Consider the following 24,316-nt stretch of genomic DNA (forward strand, 5'->3'; position numbering starts at 1 on the left):
AAATAGAAGTAAATATATCCAAACGATAAGCTTCATTATTCATATCAGTAAAACTGTTATGTGTAGAGTCCATGTATACACATATAGGGACAAATATAATGGGAGCAAGACTGTGACTAGAGCCCAATACAAAAAGAACAGAGGGGAATACGGGGTAAAGGAATAGTCAACTCACCAAAGGTTGATTAGCAGCCTTCATCTGTTAGGCAGCGCACGGAGCTATCCCTGTCTCGGATGTGGAGACAAATAGCAAAAAAACAAGAAAATCCTCCAGTGGTAGCCAAAAATATAAAAAGTGAAATGTATTGATCACATTAAAAACTGTAGCAGCAGGTCACCAAATGAGATCCAATAGACATAGAAGAAACAGACCAACTAGTTTCAGCTAGTGTCCTGTCAGAATTCTCCGGTATCGTGAGCTGTTAGACATGTGATCACAAGTATGCAATTTGCATACTTTTGGCCACATTCCGACTAGTCCGTCCTAAATTCACTGAGTGAGGAAGCGCATGGCTAGTTGGCATGTGACCTCATATATGCTAATCACATACTTGCGGTCATGAACCCACTGCTCCTGCACACTGAGGATTGACAAGTCTGCAGTCACAAAGAGTGATTGCAGACTTGCGCCCCAAGCCTGATTGGCCGGAGGGCTTACATGCTATAAAAACGTCAAATGAGACCCAATATACCCAGAACTAACATTGCTAGAATGGTGCCAATACAAAAGGGGAGTACCACATATACTCGAGTAGCTGAGTTTTTCAGCACATTTTTTGTGCAGAAAAAGCCCCCTGTGGCTTATATTCGGGTACATACTCAAGTATATAGAAATTCCGTTGATGGATAGTGGGGGGATGTGGGGATTGGTTTGCAGTGGTGGAGGAGCGGGGCACGCGCTTGGGGATGAGGAGGCCACGCATACCAGGATGGGAGATGAGGGTGCCATACATACCAGGATTGGGTCTGAGGGTGCCATACATACCAGGATTGGGGATGAGGGGTGCCACGCATACCAGGATTGGGGATGAGGAGGCCACGCATACCAGGATTGGGGGAAGAGGAGGCCACGCATATCAGGATTGGTGAAATTTAGGATGCATGCTGGCAGATAGTGCTGGGAGGGGAGCAGTTATAGCCGCTGCTCTCTATACAAGAGTGGTGACTGATCCTGTGTCACCCAGGTGATTGGGAGCTGAACACTGCCGAGAGGAATGCAGTTCATTTCCTCCAAGCAGCCGGGCTCTCAGTGCGGCGGCTGCACAGTGTCAGAACACTATTAACCTGCAGATTACCCCTATATTTGTAGGTTTATAGCATAATATTACATGACAAGTTCCCTTAAGGAAAGGGTTGTCTAGGTGGTGGAAAAACTTTTCAATGATTTTTTCATAAACTTTCCTGGTGTTAGAAAAGGAAAAAAAAAATGCTTTAAAGTAAATTATGACATGGGGTTTCCATCAGATGGAAACCAAAAGTCTCAGCATGTACTGTGATTCAGAGATTCAGCCTTTGATTGACACAGCGCACACACAATATGTAAAATAGGCCTTATTTTTTTCTTGAATCTTGGGGGAATTTTAATTCTAATTATCGTGGTTTTGCTTTTAGCTTAATGTAGGGACACACACAATATGTAAAATAAGCCTCAACTCCCAAAACTAGTTGTAGAGCACGTGGAGGTGGAATCAGATGAAAAATAAACATGGCAGAATTCAGTGCAGTCAGCTCTGCATGAGAAGTTACAAACAGATTCACTGCAGGCAAGTGTTGCGCTCACTGGTCAATGATGGATCAGATTTCTTATCCCTGGAGAGCAGGGACCTCACAAATCACAGACAGTAAATCACTGTCTGCCATTACTTGTTTTGGGTGCATGTAGACTAACCTGCACTCATTTTAGCTAAACTTAACGCTCTGCCTCTTCTCCCATGGTGTTCTAGCAGTCCAGACGAACTGACTGCATAGGAGTCGGGACAAAAGCTGGCATTCAGTGAAGATATGTCAGCCTGACTATGAAGCTTGTTGTTGCGCTTTTCTTGCTGGTGGGTGCGGGGTTTAAATAAATGTCACAATTCTGGGCGCTACAGTGCTAATTTCCTGCTGTGTGGCTGTATAAGGCAGGCACGAATCAGATGGTGTCTACTCTCCTGTTTTGGCCCACAAGTGACATCAGAAGACAAGGCCTCGCACAGTATGCTGTGTGGGCATGTCTGCTGTATCGTGATGTTTAAAAAGATACAGTGAAGGTGGACGGCAACTAAAGAAGCGGGCGGCCCTAAACAGCCCCTGTGGGACTGGCCCGGGGTGGGGGGGAATGCCACCCTGCCCAGCCCACCCCTGAGCGGAAGAGAAAGCGATCCAAAAATATTATGTGCCCAAAAATTATACCAAAAACAACGCCAACTCATCACACAAAAAACAAGCCCTCACATAACTGTCAGTAGAAAAATTAAAAAAACAAAAGCGTTCACAATATGGTGATAACCCCCAAAATTATTTTTTTTTGTGATTGCAGACAAACATAAAAAAACAATATTAATATGGTATTACTGTAATCATAGTGACCCGAAGAATAAATCTGTCTCAGCACTTATAGCACATGTGGAATGGCATAAAAAAAGGAAACCAATTTTTGACCTGCTGTTGATTTGCCCATTCAGGAGCTCAGCCAGGTACGTGGCCCCGATGTCTTCACCATTATAAGTAATCCAGGGAACAAGGATAGGGCGCCCCCTAGCGCTAGGACAGGGTAGCAGCCCCCAGCCCCAGGATACCTGACAACAGAGTCGTGACATTAGCTCTGGCCGAAAGTTTTTCCCAATCCATCATGGATCTTATTACTGCTTTAACAAGTTAACTGCAGCAACTCAGCCTGGAGGTGGTAGATCTACACACTGCAGTTTGGCAGCACCCTAACCCATTAGAGGTTTGGGAACCATGACTCCCAGGCAATCCCTAGTGGAGCCCAAGATCGCTTTGTCTGACAGGTTCTCTGGGGGGAGTAACAAGTTTGTTGTTTTCAAGAAGGCCTGTAAGCTTTACTTTAAGTTACTAATCAGAAAATATTAGCAACAACCTTTTCACTGGGAAGAATATCAACTTTTATATGAACTTAGGCAGTCAATAAGGTTTAATGCAGGTGCTCAGCTTTTTATAAGAGTCCAACGGTAATGCATATTAAATAAAAGAAATGCAGCACTCAACATTCCTTTAACAAATTCAGTCCTTTATTCCATAATTTAGGACAAGCATGCAGCAGCAGGGGGAGTGGGGAAAGGAAGACAGACTAAGGCTGTGTGCCCACGTAGCATTTTTCAAGCGTTTTTGATGCGGAATTTCCGCAGCGTAAACGCTTGAAAAACGCTTGGTAACACGCACCCCATGGTCCCCAATGGGATTCCGCAAGTTCTATGCACATGCTGCGGATTTTTCCGCAGCGTTTATGCTGCGTTCAAAAATCCGCAGCATGTCATTTAATTTTGCGTTTATCGCGCGTTTATCACGCGTTTTCCACATGCGGAATTGCCTTGCGTTTTTTATGCATTGAACAAAGGCAATTCTGCTTGCGGAAACGCAAAATTAAATGACATGCTGCGGATTTTTGAACGCAGCATAAACGCTGCGGAAAAATCCGCAGCATGTGCATAGAACTTGCGGAATCCCATTGGGGACCATGGGGTGCGTGTTACCAAGCGTTTTTCAAGCGTTTACGCTGCGGAAATTCCGCATCAAAAACGCTTGAAAAATGCTACGTGGGCACACAGCCTTAGTTATGTCCTCACTCCTTAGGAACCGAGCAGCAACAGTTGGGTATAATAACCTCGCTCCTTTAGGGTGACCCCCAAGTTTGGGCATTTTCTCTCCCATCTGACTTAGTCGCTCTGGCAATTTTTTCTGGGGCTGGGTCATATATACAACAACCTTGACTGTGGGCTCAACCAGGGAGACACTCTAAGTCAGGTTCAGCAGGGAGAGCGGACAGAGGAGGAGTATTGTTCAAAGTTTCGGAGGTGGTCCACAGACAATAAGTGGAATGACGTCGTGCTCCACAGCATTTTGTCAAGGGCTATCTGTAAAGGTGAAACATGCCTTTGCCTTGTATGAGACTCCGATTTCTCTTGAGGCAGCCATGTCTCTGGCTATCCGGGTGGATCGCTGTCTTCGCCAGAGACATAAAGAGACGCTGCCATTTGCAGGGTGTCTGGGGTCAAGGGAACCTGTGTCTGAGTCATCTGAGGAACCCATGCAGCTGGGTGGGTTGGCTGACTCTTCTGTTGGTCAAACTTTAGTTTGGCGAAAAGGGAGTTTTTACTGTGGTGGAAAGGGTCATTTTGTGGGTGCTTGTCCTTCCATACCTCATAGTAAACAGCTGCTGGAAAACTAAGGAGCCCGGATTGCGGGCACGTTAGCAACCTGGGTGTACATATCTCCTCCATGGGTAGGTCATATTTAGTTTTTTACCGGCTGAGCAAAAATAAGGTAGGAAAAAATAAAGCAGCTAAGACTTTGACAGTGGGGCGGGGTTTAATTTGATTGATGCTAGGTACATCCAAGGTCCTCAAACCACATACTCTACCTAGACATATACCCATAATCGCCATTGAATCTGCCCTTGAGCCATGGGTGTTTTACTCAAGTTGTTCGAGGGATACATCTACTGGTAGGGCCATGGAACTCAGAATGTATTGGCTGTTATATGCTAGAGGGTGTGCCCTCTCCTCTGGTTCTTGGACTACTTTGACTTACGCTGCACAACCCTGTGGTGGATTGGCAGACTCTAAGAGGTGCTAAAGTGAAGCGAGCATTGTCAAGGACACAGCTTGGGCACCTGGCTAGCCAGGGTGGGTACCAAATCTGTGCCTCAATACCTGTCTGACTTTGGGGATGTGCTTCCTCCCCATTGTCAATCTTATTCCTGGGGCCTAGCTGACAAAGAGCATACTATATACTATCTCTGGTCCCGAGAGGCAGGCCATGAAATAATATCATGTAAAGTCTGGCAAAAGGTCATATCCAAGAATCCTCATTCCCCGTTGCAGCAGAATTTTTCTTCCTTAAAAAAATAAAAATAAAAAAAAAATAAAGGATGGTTACGCCCCTGCCTAGATTTCTGAGAACTCAATCAGATCACGGTCTGGGATCCAGATATTCTCCATTTCTTCCCGGACCTCTTTAACCAGATCGTTGTTGCAAAGTGGCTTTCTAAACTGCATCTCAGGGAGCATATAATCTCATTTGTATCAAGAGGGGGATGAGTGGTAAATGATCTTCAATACACCTGAGGGATACTATGAGAACATTGTGATGCCATTTGGGTTGACTAATGCTCTCACCATCTTTCAGTACTTTGTAAATGACATTTTTAGTCACCCGGCAGGTAAATTTGTTGTGATCTATCTTGATGACATATTAATTTATTCGCCTGACCTTGAGACACATCAGGTACATGTTAGGCAGGTCTAACAGATACTCAGACAATAAATTATTTGTCAAAACAGAGAAATATATGTTCTCAGTTTAGGAGATCCCTTTTCCAGCGAAAGTTTGGTTGGTACTGGATAGAGATTGTCATGAGGACTTAAAAGCATTACAAAGGTTTTTTGAGTTCCGCTAACTCCTACTGTAAGTTCATCAAGAACTTTTCAGTAGTGGTCAAACCTCTCACGGATATGACTAAGAAAGGGACAGATTTTTCCAAATAGATATCTTGAAGGAGTGTTTTGCGTCTGCGCAGATTCTCATACAGCCTGAAATCACTTAGCCATTTATTGTATAAGTTGATGCATCTGAAATGGGGAATGTATTGTTGCAGTATGCATCCATCTCCTGGTAAATTGCGTCCGTGTGCATATTTTTCTAAAAAACAGTCATTCGCTGAGAGAAACTATGACTTTAGTAAAAGGGAAGTCTTGGCAATCAAATGGGCCTTTGAAGAGTGGCATCATTTTCTGGAGGGGGCAGTTCATCCGGTCATTGTAATCACGTATCATAAGAATCGTGCATATCTATAATCTGCGAAATGTCGAACGCTAGGCAGGCAAAATGGGCATTGTGCTTCACCAGATTTAACTTGTTTGTTACATACAGGCAGGGGAACAAGAACATTAAGGAGGATGCGCTATCTTGTTGTTTTCCAGGGGTGGAGGATTGGGTTACTTACTTACCTCTAGCTGAATTTGCGGTGAATAACTATTGTCACGAGTCTACTGGTAAATCCCTGTTATTCTGGGCATATGGGTTTCATCCTCAGTTCAGCTCTTTTAATAGAGATCGGTCTTCAGGAATACCTGAAGAGGAACAATTTTCATCATCTACTTCGTCTGTGTGGCAAGGGGTTCTTAATAACTTGAAGATGGGATTTAAATATAAGTGTGGCTGATCGGAGATGTTTAGTGGGTTCGCACCTGTGTGTTGGTGATTTGGTGTGGTTGTCCTCAAGGAACATTAAGTTGAAGGTTCCCTCTTGGAAACTGGGTCTCAAGTTCATCAGTCCTTATAAGACTGTGTCTGTTGTCAATCCTGTAGCATTCCGCCTTTCTTTGCCGCCCACCTTTAAGATTTATAATGTATTTCATCAGTCTCTACTCAAAAAGTACATTATGTCCTCTGGAGCATCACCACTACTGCCATCTCCGCTCACTGTTGATAAAAATTTGGAATTTCAGATTGCCAAGATCGTTGATTCTTGCTTGATTCGTCGTTCGCTTCAGTATCTGGTAACATCTGACGTCCATGCAGTCAGGTTGATCCGGTCTTTTCATGTGGCACACCCCGATAAATATGGCCCTAAGTATCTGTAAGTTCCTCGTAGAAGGTGGTGGGGTGCTCTGTCACAGGTTTACTGCAACAGAGAGGAGCCATAAGACCATGCCATCTGATTTCTCCTAGTCATGCACTGATTAGAAGCACTTCACTAAAATGGTGCAGGTTTATTCCAGTAGTGCAGGGGTTAATATGTTCGGTTGAGAGCTCCTGGAAGCTTTCCTGGGTGATGCTTTCAGCTGTTAGGCATTAACCACTCCCCTCTCCTATATATACACTGGACTCTGACAAGCAGGCGTTGCCAGAGTTAGCTTCTTTGCTATATAGTTTAAGTGTTTGTCTGAGAAGATTGGTGGATATAGCTAAAGACTATTGCTTGGTTTTGGTTGTGTGCAAATCCTCTCCTTCTCCTACTTTGGTTTTTCCCTTCTTTTACTATTGGCATTTTCATCTGTTGCTTGCGAGAGCATATTTGTACGATTGGTATTTTCCTTTATCCCTGTGTGTGTTACCTTTTTAGTCTGGCTGGTGTATTGCCATACACTACTCACCTCTTCCCATGGTGGGGGGAGGGAACAGACAGAACAGATTCAGGAGCTCAGAAAGGTATGTGGCCCTGACATTTTCACCATTTGAATTAATCCAGAGAACAGGGATAGATAGGGCACCCCTTAGCGCTAGGGACAGATTCGAAGCCTCTGGCCTGGGGATACCTGACGAGAGTCATTCAATTATCTCTGGCCAAAAGTTTTTTCCGATACATCATGGATCCTATTACTGCTTTGACAAGGCAACTGCAGCATCTCAGACTGGACGTAGCAGATCTACACACTGCAGTTTTGCAGCACCCTAACCCATCAGGTTTGGGGACCGTGACTCCCAGGCAACCCCTAATGGAGCCAAGGATCACTCTGCCTGACAGGTTCTCAGGGGAGCATGACAAGTTTGTTGTTTTCAGGGAGGCCTGTAAGCTTTTACTTTAAGTTATGTCCTCACTCCTCAGAAACCGAGGAGCAACCGGTGGGGATAATCTCGCTCCGTCAGGATGACCCCAAAGCAGGGGTCCTCAAACTTTTTAAACAGGGGGCCAGTTCACGGTCCCTCAGACCATTGGAGGGCCGGAATATAGTTTTTTAAAAAAACTATGAACAAATTCCTATGCACACTGCACATATCTTATTCTGAAGTAAAAAAAACAATACAGGAACAAATACAATATTTAAAATGAAGAACAAATAAAGTTAAATCAACCGGTATTTCAATAGGTAGGTAACTGTACCCAATAGGCAGCATAGGTCCCCAATAGGCAGGTAAATATCCCCAATAGGCAGGTAAATATCCCCAATAGGCAGCAAAGGTCCCCAATAGGCAAAGGTCCCCAATAGGCAGGTACATGTTCCCAAAAGGCAGGTTGTTTCCCCCTTATAATGTCATATGCAGGCTGTTCCCCCCCTTATAATGCCCCATGCAGGCTGTTCCCCCCCTTATAATGCCCCATGCTGGATGCCACCCCCCATATAATGCCCCATGCAGGATGTCCCTTTCTCACACCATATAATGCCCCATGCAAGATATCACTCCCCTGTCTTTATAATGCCCCATGCAGGATGTCCCTTTCCCCCCCATATAATGCCACATGCAGGATGTCACCCCCCATATCATGCCCCATGCAGGATGTCACCCCCCCATATAATGCCCCATGCAGGATATCACTCCCCTGTCTTTATAATGCCCCATGCAGCATGTCACCCCCCCATATAATGCAGCATGTCACCCCCCCATATAATGCCCCATGCAGCATGTCACCCCCCATATAATGCCCCATGCAGCATGTCACCCCCCCCCCATATTATGCCTCATGCAGCATGTCACCCCCCCATATTATGCCCCATGCAGCATGTCACCCCCCCCATATTATGCCCCATGCAGCATGTCACCCCCCCATATTATGCCCCATGCAGCATGTCACCTCCCCATATTATGCCCCATGCAGGATGTCCCTTTCCCCCCATATCATGCCCCATGCAGGATGTCACCCCCCCATATTATACCCCTTGCAGGATGTCACCCTCCATATAATGCCCCATGCCTCCATACATTAAGAAAAAAAAAAAATCCAATACTCACCTCACTTCTCACTTGCTGCCGCTGCTCTGGTCTGGACTCCAGCGTTGCGGCGGCGTTGTCCCTCTCTGCGCTGCCTGTGACAGCACTCAGGAGGGCGCGGTGTAAAGACGTCACCGTGCCCTCTGACCTGAGAAGTCACAGGAAGCGCAGAGCACAGAAGACAGCGGATCTGCAGAGGCACGGGGAGAGGTAAGTATCCGCCTGCCGGGGCCCTGAGCAAGCGGGGGGAAGGGCGGGCAATGGCACCGCTCTCCTCTCCTCCGCCCATAGCCCGGCGGGCCGGATGAAATTCCTCCGCGGGCCGCATGTGGCCCGCGGGCCGTAGTTTGAGGACCCCTGCCCCAAAGCATGGGCATGTTCTCTACCATTGGACTCTCAGTCTCTCCGGAAGGTGGAGGATTTTTTTCTGGCGCTGGGTCATTTTTCCTGGCGCTGAGGCCATGCTATGTCAAGCTTGAGCAGGGAAACTGGACAGCAGAGGAGTATTGCTGAGTTTCAGAGGTGATCCACAGACACTAAGTGAAATGACCCTGCGCTCCATAGCAAGTTTTGTCAAGGGCTATCTAAGGGTGAAAGGTGCCTTAGCCATGTATGAGACTCCGAGCACTATAATTGCAGATTTGCAACTTTCACTCAGTAACATCCATTGCTGCTTGTTTCTGGAAAACACCCATGGGAGTCAAAATTGTCATGCCTGTAAATAAATTCCCAGAGGGGTGCAATTTCTAAAATGAGGTCACTTGAGGGGGAATTCTGCTTTTCTGGCACTTAGGGGCTCCGTATATTTAGTCCGCAATCTATTGTACGAAAATTTGTTCTCCAACAGTCAAATAGTGTTCCTTCCCTCCAAAGTCTCGCTGTGTGGCTGATCAGTACTGTACAGCCTCATATGAGGTATTGCCACATTCAGCAGAAGTTGTATGACAAATTTGGTGCCATTTCCACATCTGAAAATGAAAAATCTGGGGTTTAAACTAAATTTTTGTGGTAAAAATTGAATTATATTTTTTTTACCGCCAATTGTATAAAATTCTGTGACACACCTGTGGCATCAATATGATTATTGCATCCTTAAGATTAATTCATTGAGATTTGTGGTTTGTAAAATTAGATCATTATGGGGAGGTATGTTCTTCTTTTCTCGCACCTCAGGTGCTCTGCCAATGTGACATGGCAATTGCAAACCCTAACAGCAAAATACCAACGTTACTTACCAGTAGCAGATTCTTCCAGAAACCATGACAGCACACCTGAAAGAGGGATCTGCCCACCAAGGACAGGAAATTACTGAAATAAGAGGGCGGCACCTCTCCCCAGCATCAGTTGGGTTACAGAGCATGAGAGGACCTCCGTAAAAAGTTACACACATAACCAACACCACATCACAAGCATCACCCAATCTATAGTGCACACCCATATGTTGAGAAAAGGATGGGGTAATACGGGTGCTGTCATGGGTTCTGGAAAAACTGGCTACTGGTAAGTAACGTTGATGTTTTCCCTTCACCTGTGACAGTACACCTGAGAGATTTCTGGAGAATTGAAAAACATTAGGGAAAGACCACCGCTTGCAGCACCCTTCTACCAAAGGTTAAGTCAGCAGTGGACAGATCCAGTCTGTAGTGCTTAAAGAAAGTAGAGGGTGAGGACCATGTACAAATTTGATCAATTTATATCTCTGCTTTCTGTGCCTAGGAGGTCACCACTGCTCTGGTGGAGTAAGCCTTGATGCCCTTAAGAACCGGAGCACCACTAGCAAAGTAGGACAAACTAATGGCCTTCCTGATCCACCTAGCAATGGAACTTTTGGATACCCCGTATTCCTTTCTGCTACCCCGAAAGGCTACAAACAGGGACTGGGCTTTCCTCCACTGACTGGTCATAGACATATACTCTAACAGTGTTCTTCTAACCTATGGAATCTTTCCTCCCCTGGATTCCTAGGGTTGTTACAAAAGGAGGGCAGGATAATTTCTTAGCGCCTATGGAACTTTTAGGCAGGTAAGAACTTTAGGAAGGTAGGCCAAATCAGGTTTCATTATAACCCTATTCTGATATATTTGTGTATAAGGAAAAAATATGGACAGGTCCTGTATATCGCTCACCCTGAAGTCTGATGTCAGTGCTACCAATATAGTAGTTTTAAGGGTAATGAACTTAGCAGACAACTCTTGTACGGGTTCGAAAAGGTCTTTGATTAATGCCTCAAGTACCAGATTTAGATCCCATGGGGGAACCCTTGGGATTGTGACTGGCCCTACCACAGGATTTTATGAATCATGACACCCACTTATTGGTCATGAGATTACAGATGTACAACCCACCTAAGGCTGATACCTGAAACTTGAGGGTACTAGTCGCTAATCCTAGCTTAAACCCTGACTGCAGGAATTCTAGAATAGGACCCACTGGAGCCTTTTCCTCTAAAGGCAGCCCTAAAAATTGTAGAATTTTTTTCCACGTCCTGCCGTAAATCCTTGTTATTATCGACTTCCTACTTTTTAACAAGGTGGAGAATAAACCTGACGAAAAACCTTTCCGGCTCAGAATTGCAGTTTCAAATTCCACGCTGCTAGATGGTAGCCCTTTACTTGAGTGTGGAATACTGGACCCTGAGTTTGCCAGAAAGGGGCAAACAGAATTAATCTCGCCTGATCCTCCCTGATCTTTTTCACGACTGCTGGACTCATCACTCTTGGAGGAAAGGGATAAGCAATCCTTAAGTTCCAGGGGACCTGAAAGGCGTCTACTGCATAGAGATTTTCCCTTGGATTTAGCGAACAGAACATTTTTACATTTGTGTTCTGTTTGTTGGCAAAAAAATCTATTTCTGGCAACCCCCATGTGAGAATTATCTGCTTGAACACCTGGGAGTTCAGAGACCATTTTCTTTGTTTCAAGCTGTTGCGGCTCAGAAAGTCTGCCTTATTATTCTGTACCCCTTTATGTGCAAAGCTGTTAGGGACAAAAGGTGTAGCTCTGCCAGACGAAGGAGTTTGCTTGCTGCCATCATTAGGGAGTGGGACCTTGTTCCCCCTTGGTGGTTGATATATGCCACAATAGTCCGGTTGTCTGACATGACACAGATGTGGCAACCAACAAGGGAAGAAAGACTTTATGAGCTCTTTCCATAGCCCACAGTTCTTTCAGGCTTGATGAGATTTCTCTTGAGAACTGACCAGGCCACCTGAATTGTATGATTCCTCATGTGTGCCCCCCAAATCAAGTTGCTCGCAACGGTTATGAGTATGTCGTTTATCGGCCTTGCCCATTGGACCCCTAATTTTCAGTTTTCTCTGTCTACAAGAGAGGGAGTTTCTGAACCCTAAAGAAAGTTCCACTTTCACGTCTAAATGTCCTTTTAGCAATCTCTGTGCAGACAGAATTTCCCAGTGAAGCGGTCTCATGTGGAGTTGGGCCCTTCTCCTGGCTGGGAGGCAGGATGTCAGGGATCCTAACAGGAACATTGCCTTTCTTAGGATCATTCTTGGAAGATCTATCGCTGTTGAGGCAAGGTTTACTATTTTGTCCTCGGGTAAAAGACAAGTCTGGAGTTTAGAACCAGGCCTAGGAAAGACTATATCCTCACTGGTCTTAGCCTTGACATGAGAGAGTTCACCATCCAGCCAAGATCTTCTAGGACGACTGGCTGGGACAGCTGCTGCTCCTGCCACTTGACAGGCTGCTCTCTTTATTGTGCAAGTTGGTTGTGGTTGCTACTGCTTCTTGCTCTGGTCCTCCACGGTAGCCAGGGAGGCAAGGTTGAGCTGGAGCATAAGCGGCCTCTGTGGACTGTTCCCCTTTTTAATAGGGTATCCACCATGCTGTCTTCCAGGTCTGACTCCTCCGGTCTCACAGGTAATTGCCCCCCCCCCGCGAGAACCAAACAGGACGCGATATATTCTCACGCGCCCAGGTTGGCGATGCTCGTGTTGGGCGCCACCATTTTCTTGCTGCACGCCCCTTTGGCACGCCCATTCCGAGCGTGTCGGACCAGGCAAACCTCCCAGCTGCTCCATTATGCTGCACCGAGCAGAGAGCGGACACGGAGTGCGGCAGGGAAAGAGCGGCACGGCCGTCCGAGACATTCTGCGCATCTCCGTCTCTGCCGCCTGCACATGCATCACAGCCTCCATTGGACCCGTGAATGGCGCTTCCAGACACCTGCAGGCCGGGCCACAGGCATGTAGCCTGCTCTTCCGGAGATTGGGACAGGGTTGGGTAAGATCTTTTCTTCCTCTTCACTGTGGAGTTCAGCGCAAGGTTCTGTTATGGTAAATAATTATACTTTGCTTTGATTATGATTTTAGACAATTAAATCAAACTATATATATATATATATATATATATATATATATATATATATATATATATATATATATATATATATATATATATATATATATATATATATCTCTCTCTATCTATATATATCTATATATATATATATATATATATATATATATATATATATATATATATATATATATATAAATATATCTCTCTCTATATATATCTATATAGATATATATATAATCTTTGATAATTTTGTAGTTTAATATTAGCTTTATAAGGGTTATTCATAAAAGCAATAATACAGGGCATTGTAGCTTATATAGAAGTATCTTTGTGTTAAAGCTTTCCTTCTTTGTTTTTAAAAGTATCTTTAACTTGACAGAGCCAGCTTTTAAGGACTTCTGGAGAATCCATAATTTAAGAATCTGTTATTTCCAACTAAAATACTTTGTTAGGTAATGTACGTAACCATCCCCTTTCTTCTGGGGGTGTAATAAAATACTCGCTTAGGATCTGAGAGCAGACAAGAAATGTACACAGACACTGGCTGTGTGTTATTTTCTTTTCTCCGATGCATTGTATTTATTTTATTTAATTTGAACCAAAAATGGCAGATTTGGAGAGAATTTGTATCTCAACCCAAATTAGCTCTTCTTGGAAGGGGCTACCACGACAGTTCACATCAAGGGCAGGAAAAACGGATGTGGAGGAGAGGTGCAGTCCATTAATTTCATTGGGTTTCCTGTCCGGATCTCTCTCTCAGGTTTACTGTAATTGTGTGAAGGGAACATCTGCACTATAATATGGAGCTCATTCCCTTCTGAACTTTCCACTATGAGGTCCATTTTTTCCTATTAGCCTTTATAAAAATGTAAAACTTAGGGACAAAACAACTTTTTAGTGATAAAAATGTAATTATTCTTTCTTCACCACCACCAAAATTCTGTGAGACACATGTGGTATGTTTTTTATTTTTACGTGTGGTGTCAACATGCTCACTGCACGCCTAGATTAATTCATGTATAGTTTGAAAAGTAGGGACACTTATGGGTGTTCCTGCTGTTCTGGCACCTCAGAGGCTATGCCCATATGACAAACCATTCCAGCAAAATCTGCACCCTAATATGGCACTCCTTCCCTTCTAAGCTTTGGAATGTACCTCAAAAGTTGTATTGGTATACTCAAGAGAATTGCATAACAAATTGTACCGTTTTTCATTTACTCAGCCCAATGTTATACAACTGTGAATTGCATGAGAGTTAGAAATACTCACTACACCCCTAGCTGAATTCCTCGAGAGTTGTCATTTCCAAAATGAGTTACTTGTGGGGATTTCTGGCATGTCAGGGGCTCTTCAAATGTGAGATGGCATCTGAAATCTATTCCAACCAAAATGTTGCTCCAAAATTCAAGTGACGCTCCTTCCATTCCAAGCCCTGGCATGCTCTAAAGGAGTAGTTTGCATCTATGTTTTGTTTTCTTATTACCCTTGTGAATTCAAAAAATTGGGGCCAAAGAAACATTTGTGGGAAAATTGTTTTTTTATTTTCACGGCTCATTGTTATAAAATTCTGTGAAGCACCTGCAGGTTCAAGATGCTCACCACACATCTAGATAAATTCCTTGAGGGGCGTAGTTTACAAAATGTGGTCACTTGTCGATAGTTTCTACTGGTTATGCACATCAGGAGCTTTGCAAACACAACATTGCGTACACTATCTACTTCAGCCAATTTTGCGCTATTAAAGTCGAATGGCGCTTCTTCCCTTCCGTGCCTGCCATGCACCCAAACAGTTTTTCACCACATACGGGACAAACTGCACAACAAATTGTAAGGTCCATTTCTCCTCTTACTCTTGTGAAAATGCAAAATTTAGGGTTAAAACAATATTTATGTGGAAAAAATTAAAATAATTTTTTCTTACACATTGCTTTAATTTCTGTTAAGCACCTAAAAGGTTAACTGGTTTCCGACCGCCCACTGTATAAACTTCGCCACTGCCTGGGCTCTGTGCAGTGCCAACGTTTATAAATGATCAGTGGTCCCGCAGGGCTCAGGACCCCCAGGGTCCTGCAAGCGATGTGGTTCCGGTGCAGAGTGACAGCTCTGACATGTGACATGACGTTAACTCGTTCCTATCTTCTAGATGCCGCGATCTATAGCGATCGCGGCATTTAAAAGATAGCGACAGCTGATGCTGCAATGATCGGGACCCCCACGTACCTGAACAACGTGGGGATCCCAATGCAGAACGCTGGCTGTGACCACTGACCTCATCGAGACCTGATTGGCTGGCATGACGCTGACATCGAGACCTGAACCAATCAGAGCGATCACTAGGGAAGTTTGTTGTAGCAACAAACTTTCCCTGGCGATCCGCCTGATAAATACACAGTTTCTCCTCAGATCTCCTGTCAGTGAGAGATCAGAGGAGAAACAGTGTGACAAGGGCTGCTGACAAGAGCTGTATCAGTCAGCAATCTTGCTACTGTGTGAAAGAGTATAAAAAAAAAAAAAAAAAAAAAAAAAAGAAAAAGAAAAAGAAACTTCGTGTTAGGCTAATTAGGGTAAGGGTTAGCCCAGGGTTTGGGTTAGCCTTAGCCGTCTGTCAGTCTCGTCAGTGAGTCTCTTTCTTAGAACATAACAGGGCATACGCCTCCTCTGCGGTATGACAGGGACGACAATGCAATGTCAGATGGAGATGTGGATTTTGAGAGCTTTAGTAGCGGCGACAGTGAGAGCTCAGAAACCAGCAGTGATTCTGGTCCATCCTCAAGCCTAAGGACCAGTACAACAATAGGGGCAAATAGCGCTACTGGAGAAACGTTTCCAAATCAGGGAACACTGCCCAATACAAACGCGGTCCCTGCTGCTAGTGAATTGGCGCATTCCAGGGTACAAGGGGCTTTGCCACATGCTCTAGCATTTCCCAGGTGGGAGGCTCTAGCATTTCCCAGGTGGGAGGCTCTAGCATTTCCCAGGTGGGAGGCTCTAGCATTTCCCAGGTGGGAGGCTTCGGATTTGGCTCCATTCAGCCCTGATTTCAACACCATTCCTGGTATAAATGTGGAAGATTTTGGACCAATTAATTTTTTTATTTTGTTTTTCACAGACAGATTGCTAGAGCACATTGTTGTGCAAACAAATGTATACGCGTCCCAATTCATCAGCCAGAATCCCCGATCCTATTATGACAGGGCAAATTTATGGACACCAACTAATGTCCCGGAAATAAAATGTTTAGGACTTACATTTGCCATGGGGCTTGTTAAAAAACCAAGCATTCGATCCTACTGGTCCAACCGCCCTGTTCAAGCCACCGATATGTTTTCAGTAAGTCATTCTTCCTAGGACTCGTTATGAAATGCTCATAAGGTTTGGGCATTTTAACAACAATAGTAAATGCCTGCCCAGAAATGCCCCAGAACATGACAGATTATATAAAATCAGACCCATCATTGCAGATTTGTCAGAAAAATTCTTAAGGCTCTACATCCCAACGCAAAACATTTCTATAGATGAGTCCCTTCTAAAATTCAAAGGAAGACTGCACCTCAAGCAGTTTATCCCATCTAAGAGGGCAAGGTTCGGAATAAAGCTCTATAAAATTTTCTTAAGTTCAACTGGATACATATCCGCTTTTCGCATACAGTACAGACCAAAGTTTGGACACACCTTCTCATTTAAAGATTTTTCTGTATTTTCATGACTATGAAAATTGTACATTCACACTGAAGGCATCAAAGCTATGAATTTACACATGTGGAATTATATACTTAACAAAAAAGTGTGAAACAACTGAAAATATGTCTTACATTCTAGGTTCTTCAAAGTAGCCACCTTTTGCTTTGATGACTGCTTTGCACAGTCTTGGCATTCTCTTGATGAGCTTCAAGAGGTAGTCACCGGAAATGGTTTTTACTTCACAGGTGTGCCCTGTCAGGTTTAATAAATGGGATTTCTTGCCTTATAAATGGGGTTGGGACCATCAGTTGTGTTGTGCAGAAGTCTGGTGGATACACAGCTGATAGTCCTACTGAAAAGACTGTTAGAATTTGTATTATGGCAAGAAAAAGCAGCTAAGTAAAGGAAAATGAGTGGCCATCATTACTTTAAGAAATGAAGGTCAGTCAGTGCGAAAAATTGGGAAAACTTTGAAAGTGTCCCCAAGTGCAGTTGCAAAAACCATCAAGCGCTACAAAGAAACTGGCTCACATGAGGACCGCCCCAGGAAAGGAAGACCAAGAGTCACCTCTGCTTCTGAGGATAAGTTTATCAGAGTCACCAGCCTCAGAAATCGCAGGTTAACAGCAGCTCAGATTAGAGACCAGGTCAATGCCACACAGAGTTCTAGCAGCAGACACATCTCTTCAACAACTGTTAAGATGAGACTTTGTGCAGCAGGCCTTCATGGTAAAATAGCTGCTAGGAAACCACTGCTAAGGACAGGCAACAAGCAGAAGAGACTTGTAAGGGCTAAAGAACACAAGCAATGGACATTAGACCAGTGGAAATATGTGCTTTGATCTGATGAGTCCAAATTTGGTTCCAACCACCGTGTCTTTGTGCGACACAGAAAAGGTGAACGGATGGACTCTACATGCCTGGTTCCCACCGTGAAGCATGGAGGAGGAGGTGTGATGGTGTGGGGGTGCTTTGCTGGTGACACTGTTGGGGATTTATTCAAAATTGAAGGCATACTGAACCAGCATGGCTATCACAGCATCTGGCAGCGGCATGCTATTCCATCCGATTTGCGTTTAGTTGGACCATCATTTATTTTTCAACAGGACAATGACCCCAAACACACCTCCAGGCTGTGTAAGGGCTATTTGACCAAGAAGAAGAGTGATGGGGTGCTACGCCAGATGACCTGGCCTCCACAGTCACCAGACCTGAACCCAATCGAGATGGTTTGGGGTGAGGTGGACCGCAGAGTGAAGGCAAAAGGGCCAACAAGTGCTAAGCATCTCTGGGAACTCCTTCAAGATTGTTGGAAGACCATTTCCGGTGACTACCTCTTGAAGCTCATCAAGAGAATGCCAAGAGTGTGCAAAGCAGTCAACAAAGCAAAAGGTGGCTACTTTGAAGAAACTACAGTTATATGAAAAAGTTTGGGCACCCCTATTAATCTTAAGCTTAATGTTTTCTAAAAATTGGTGTTTTTGCAACAGCTATTTCAGTTTGATATATGTAATAACTGTTGGACACAGTAAGGTTTCTGCCTTGAAATGAGGTTTATTGTACTAACTGAAAATGTGCAATCTGCATTCAAACAAAATTTGACAGGTGCATAAGTATGGGTACCCTTATCATTTTCTTGTTTTAAATACTCCTACCTACTTTTTACTGACTTACTAAAGCACTTTTTTTGGTTTTGCAACCTCATTGAGCTTTGAACTTCATAGCCAGGTGTATGCAATCATGAGAAAAGCTACTTAAAGTGGTCACTTGCAAGTTGTTCTCCTGTTTGAATCTCCTCTGAAGAGTGGCATCATGGGCTCGCCAAAACAACTGTCAAATGATCTGAAAACAAAGATTATTCAACATAGTTGTTCAGGGGAAGGATACAAAAAGCGGTCTCAGAGATTTAACCTGTCAGTTTCCACTGTGAGGAACATAGTAAGGAAATGGAAGAACACAGGGACAGTTCTTGTTAAGGCTAGAAGTGGAAGGCCAAGAAAAACATCAGAAAGGCAGAAAAGAAGAATGGTGAGATCAGTCAAGGACAATCCTCAGACCACCTCCAGAGAGCTGGAGCATCAACTTGCTGCAGATGGTGTCACTGTGCATCGGTCAACTATACAACGCACTTTGCACAAGGAGAAGCTGTATGGGAGAGTGATGCGAAAGAAGCCGTTTCTGCAAGCACCCCACAAACAGAGTCGGCTGAGGTATGCAAAAGCACATTTGGAGAAGCCAATTTCTTTTTGGAAGAAGGTCCTGTGGACTGATGAAACCAAGATTGAGTTGTTTGGTCATACAAAAAGGCATTATGCATGGTGGCAAAAAAACACAGCATTCCAAGAAAAACACTTGCTACCCACAGTAAAATTTGGTGGAGGTTCCATTATGCTTTGGGGCTGTGTGGCCAATGCCGGCACTGGGAATCTTGTTAAAGTTGAGGGACACATGGATTCCACTCAGTATCAGCAGATTCTTGACAATAATGTTCAAGAATCAGTGACAAAGTTGAAGTTACGCAGGGGATGGATCTTTCAGCAAGTCAATGATCCAAAACACCGCTCCAAATCTACTCAGGCATTCATGCAGAGGAACAATTACAATGTTCTGGAATGGCCATCCCAGTCCCCAGACCTGAATATCGTTGAACATCTGTGGGATCATTTGAAGAGGGCTGTCCATACTCAGCGACCATCAAACTTAACTGAACTGGAATTGTTTTGTAAAGAGGAATGGTCAAAAATATCTTCATCCAGGATCTAGGAAATCATTAAAAGCTACAGGAAGCGACTAGAGGCTGTTATTTTTGCAAAAGGAGGATCTACTAAATATTAATGTCACTTTTCCGGTGGGGTGCCCATACTTATGCACCTGTCAAATTTTGTTTGAATGCAGATTGCACATTTTCTGTTAGTACAATAAACCTCATTTCAAGGCAGAAACATTACTGTGTCCAACAGTTATTACATATATCAAACTGAAATAGCTGTTGCAAAAACACCAATTTTTATAAAACATTAAGCTTAAGATTAATAGGGGTGCCCAAACTTTTTCCTATAACTGTAGAATATCACACATATTTTCAGTTGTTTCACACTTTTTTGTTAAGTATATAATGCCACATGTGTTAATTCATAGTTTTGATGCCTTTAGTGTGAATGTACAATTTTCATAGTCATGAAAATACAGAAAAATCTTTATATGAGGCGTGTCCAAACTTTTGGTCTGTACTGTATGTGGACAATTATTACACCAGTATACCCCTATTTAAAAGTCTGGTTGAACACAACATCGGTGCTTGTGAGACCATTCGTAAAAACCGTCAGGGGTTTCCACAACCATTGGTCAACCAAAAGGGGCAGTCAGGGGCTGTACACAATGGATAGATGCTTGCCTTCTTGTATAGGGATAAGAAGGATATTTTTGTCCTCAACTCGATCCACACAGATGCCACAAAGGCCACTGTAAAACTAGGATCCACTACTCCAAAGCAAAAACCTGTGTCAGTCATTGACTACAACAAACACATGGGGAGTGTGGACCTTGCAGACCAGGTTCTACAGGCATACCAGGTATCAAGAAAGTCCTATACCTGGTATAAAAAGTTAGTTATTTATTTGTTCAGATGGCCATATACAGTTCTTTTGTATTATACAAAAAAGCAGAAAATACAGATACTTTTCTTGATTATCAAGAAAAGGTAATTGAAAATCTTGTTTTTGAAAGTGTTAGTCCCGCTCATCCATTAGAATCTGAGGATGTGAAAAGGCTCACTGAGAGACATTTTATTGCACTTATTCCAGCAACAGAAACAAGAAGGAACCCCCAGAAAAGATGTTGTGTATGTACTAAGAGAGGAATGAGGCATGATACCTGCTACTACTGCCCACAATGCCCATCATTGCCAGCCTTATGCGTCACTGACTGCTTTAAAATCTTCCATACAGAGTGTTTTTAAACTGTAAAAATGTATCCCATTTTGTAATTTCAAGCATTTGGTTTATTCAGTGAGTTACGAGTCAAGCTCACTTAATTTCCAGGGGTGGGGGTTCTCCAGAATCTAAACCTTCCACTGTGTGCTTGTTTCCTGAAATCATCCATGGAGTTAAAATGGTCACTAAACCCATAGATGAATTCCCAGAGGGGTGTCATTTCCAAAATGGGGGATTGTGCATTTCTGGCACTTAGCGGCTCTGAAAGGTGCCAGAATAGCAGAATCCCCCCTGAAGTGACCCCATTTTGGAAATGACACCCCTCTGGGAATTCATTTATGGGTGTAGTGACCATTTACCTATCTACCTATTTTCCCACCACTAGATGAATTCAAACAGAGGAGTAGATTGTAAAATGTGATCATTTTTGGGGGGTCTGAGGTTCTGGCACCTCAGGGGCTCTGACAATGTGACATGTCACCCAGAAACCATTCCAGCAAAATCTGCTCTCCAATATGGCGCTCCTTCTCTTCTATGATTTGCACTGTGGCTAAAATGCAGTTTCCAACCACATATGTGGAATCGGCATGCTCAGGAGAAATTGCACAACAAATTTTGGTGTCCATTTTTTCTTGCTGCCCTTGTGATAATTAAAAATTTGAGGCCAAAATAGCAGTTTTGTGGTAAAAATGTGTTTTTCTATTTTAACAACTCAACATTATAACATTTTGTGAGACCCCCTAGGGGTTCAAGGTGCTCACCACACATCTAGATAAGTTCCTTGAGGGGTCTAGTTTCCAAAGTGGGGTCACTTATTGGGGGTTTCCACTGTTTAGGCACCTCAGTGGCTCTCCAAATGCAACATGGCGTCCTCTATCGATTCCAGCCAATTTTGCATTCCAAAAGTCAAATTGCGCTCCTTACCTTCCGAGCCAAGCTGCGCACACTAATAGTGGTTTTGCACCACATATGGGGTATCAGAGTGCTCAGGAGAAATTGCACAACACATTTTGGGGTTCATTTTTTCCTGTTACCCTTGCAAAAATAAAAAAATATTGGGTCCAAGGTAAATTATTGTGAAAAAAAAGTTCCCGTGAAGCACCTGAAGGGTTAATAAACTTTTTGAATGTGGTTTTGAGAACCTTGAGGGGTGCAGTTTTAACAATGGTGTCACTTTTGGGTAATTTCTGTCATATAGACCCCTCAAAGTCACTTCAAATGTGATGTGGCTCCTAAAATATGTTTTTGTAAATTTTGTTGGAAAAATGAAAAATTGCTGCTCAACTTTTAACCCATATAACTTCCTAGCAAAAAAAAAATTTTGCTTCCAAAATTATGCTGATGTAAAGTAGACATGCGGGAAATGTTATTTATTAACTATTTTGTGTGACATATCTCTCTGATTTAAGGGCATGAAAATTCAAAGTTTGAAAATTGCAAAATTTTCAACATTTTCACCAAATTTTCGATTTTTTCACAAATACACACAAGTAATATCAAAGAAAATTTACCACTACCATGAAGTACAATATGTCACAAAAAAAAAAAATTTCAGAATCAGGGGAATCCGTTGAAGCATTCCAGAGTTATTACCTCATAAAGGGACACTGGTCAGAATTGTAACATTTGGCCCAGTCTTGAAGGTGAAAACAGGCTCTGGAGTGAAGGGGTTAATAAAGTTCTTGAATATGTTCTTGAGCACTTTGAGGGGTGCAGCTTTTTTTGAATGGTGTCACTTGGGTATTTTCTCTCACATAGGCCCCTCAAAGTCACTTCAAATGTGATGTGATCCCCCCAAAAAATTGGTTTTGTAAATTTAGTTGGAAAATTAAAAATTGCTGATAAACTTTTAATCCTTCTAACTTCCAAGAAAAAAAAATTCAAACATGGTGATGTAAAGTAGACATGTGGTAAATGTTATTTAACTATCTTGTGTGGTATGACCGTTTTAAAAGCATAAAAATACAAAATGTGGAAATTGCAAAGTTTTCAAACTTATTGTCAAATGTTCGATATTTTCATAAGTAAACACAAATCACATTTACCACCAACATTAAGTACAAATGTCAAGAAAAAAACAGTCTCAGAATCAAAGGGATATTTTGAAGTGTTCCAGAGTTGTTGCCTCATAAATGAACTCTGGTCAGAATTGAAAAAAATTGGCCTGGTCAGGAAGGTGAAAATAGGCTTGAGGGTGAAGGGGTTAAAATCTCTGTACAGCGTTTCAGAATATGTTGACTATATAGGAGCAATAAGAATAAACAGAATTATAGAATACAACAGAAAATATTATTGCTTACCTCAGATCTTTTAAATATTTGCAGTGTGTCAACATCTCACAAAGTGAGGACATGAACATCATTTTGCCCATCATACCAAAATTAGCCAGCGATAAGGTATGCAGCTGCTGACAGCTCCTACCAATACTCACAAGGCAAGAACCTGTAAGTATTCCTGGCAGCTGTGCTAGGGTAAGGCTTTGTAAATAATTGAGTTGACTGATTGCAGCGATATCTTCATCACGCACAGTTTGGGAACGTTTACATGGTGGGTAAGTATTTCGTATTGCTGGATCATTTCGGGGCATAACTGAATAAAAATTAGAGCCAATCAGTTCTAAGTTTTGTAAAACTGGTATTTCCTTGAGAAGTTTCCAGAACGCAGACTGTAATTTAAGCGTATTTTGCTCTTCAGACATCTTTGGAAAAGATGGTACCCCAATACGCACCTTTTTGCTAAAAGTAGAAGCAGAAGTGCTGGGAATAGACTGTCCAGGAGCCTGAGAAAGAGCTTTGGTTCTAATATCTGTTATAGCACACACTGGCAAAGATATTGATCGTAATTTCTTAAGCTGTGAAAGAATATCACAAAGATGTGCTCCAGATGTATATGAACTGTGGTGGTGTGCTGATGACAAGTTCAAATGTACAAGGTTTGGGCAAGCAGATATTAATCCATCTAAAACTGAGCAATCAATTTCGTCTTCTGGTTTTCTGAAAGGTAAATTTGAAATAAGGCACAATGTGCATCCTCTCAAATTCAAACTGACAAGGCTTTTGCAGTCTCTTCTACCATTTAAGATCATTTGAGTAAGCTGTTCACCAGAAATCAAGCAGCGGCTAAAACTCAAATATGAAGGACAACTAAACTTCATGTGCTGGAGTAATGAAGATCCATTAAGCCAGGATTTTGGTAACTGGAAGGCCTCCAATGTTACATTTTTTGCCATGGATTCAAAAAGATTTTTGGTAGCTCTGTTTTCTCTTAAGCTTCCAGGAACAGATATAAGAAAAGATCTCAGATTTTCTGGAGTACGATCACTAAGAACTGCTAGATACAATCGAATAACCTCTTCATTAATATATCCAGGTGCAAGTCGAGCATAAAACAGTCTAAGGTGTTGATAATGTGGCACATTACTTTCTCCTACCATGAGCTGACCAGACATTACCATTCCTTCAGGAGTTCTATCCAAGACTTCAAAGTAGAGAAGCAACTTTTCAAGACTAGT

At 43.0% G+C, this 24,316-nt stretch overlaps 1 protein-coding gene across 4 annotated transcripts in view; it reads right to left on the reverse strand.

Moving 5' to 3' along the window:
* Nucleotides 1–24,316, reverse strand: part of FBXL18 (F-box and leucine rich repeat protein 18) — a 236,492-nt gene that overhangs the window by 75,327 nt on the left and 136,849 nt on the right. For all 4 annotated transcript variants that reach the window (XM_073647808.1, XM_073647810.1, XM_073647807.1 and 1 more), the window contains one exon: nt 23,106–24,316. This exon is cut by the window's right edge and continues 336 nt beyond it. In XM_073647808.1, the coding sequence (XP_073503909.1) occupies nt 23,106–24,316 (1,211 nt within the window). The remainder of the gene's footprint in view (nt 1–23,105) is intronic.

Source organism: Phyllobates terribilis, unplaced genomic scaffold, assembly GCF_046119375.1.
Source record: "Phyllobates terribilis strain yellow unplaced genomic scaffold, ASM4611937v1 Scaffold_9__5_contigs__length_417890890, whole genome shotgun sequence".
Lineage (NCBI taxonomy): Eukaryota > Metazoa > Chordata > Amphibia > Anura > Dendrobatidae > Phyllobates > Phyllobates terribilis.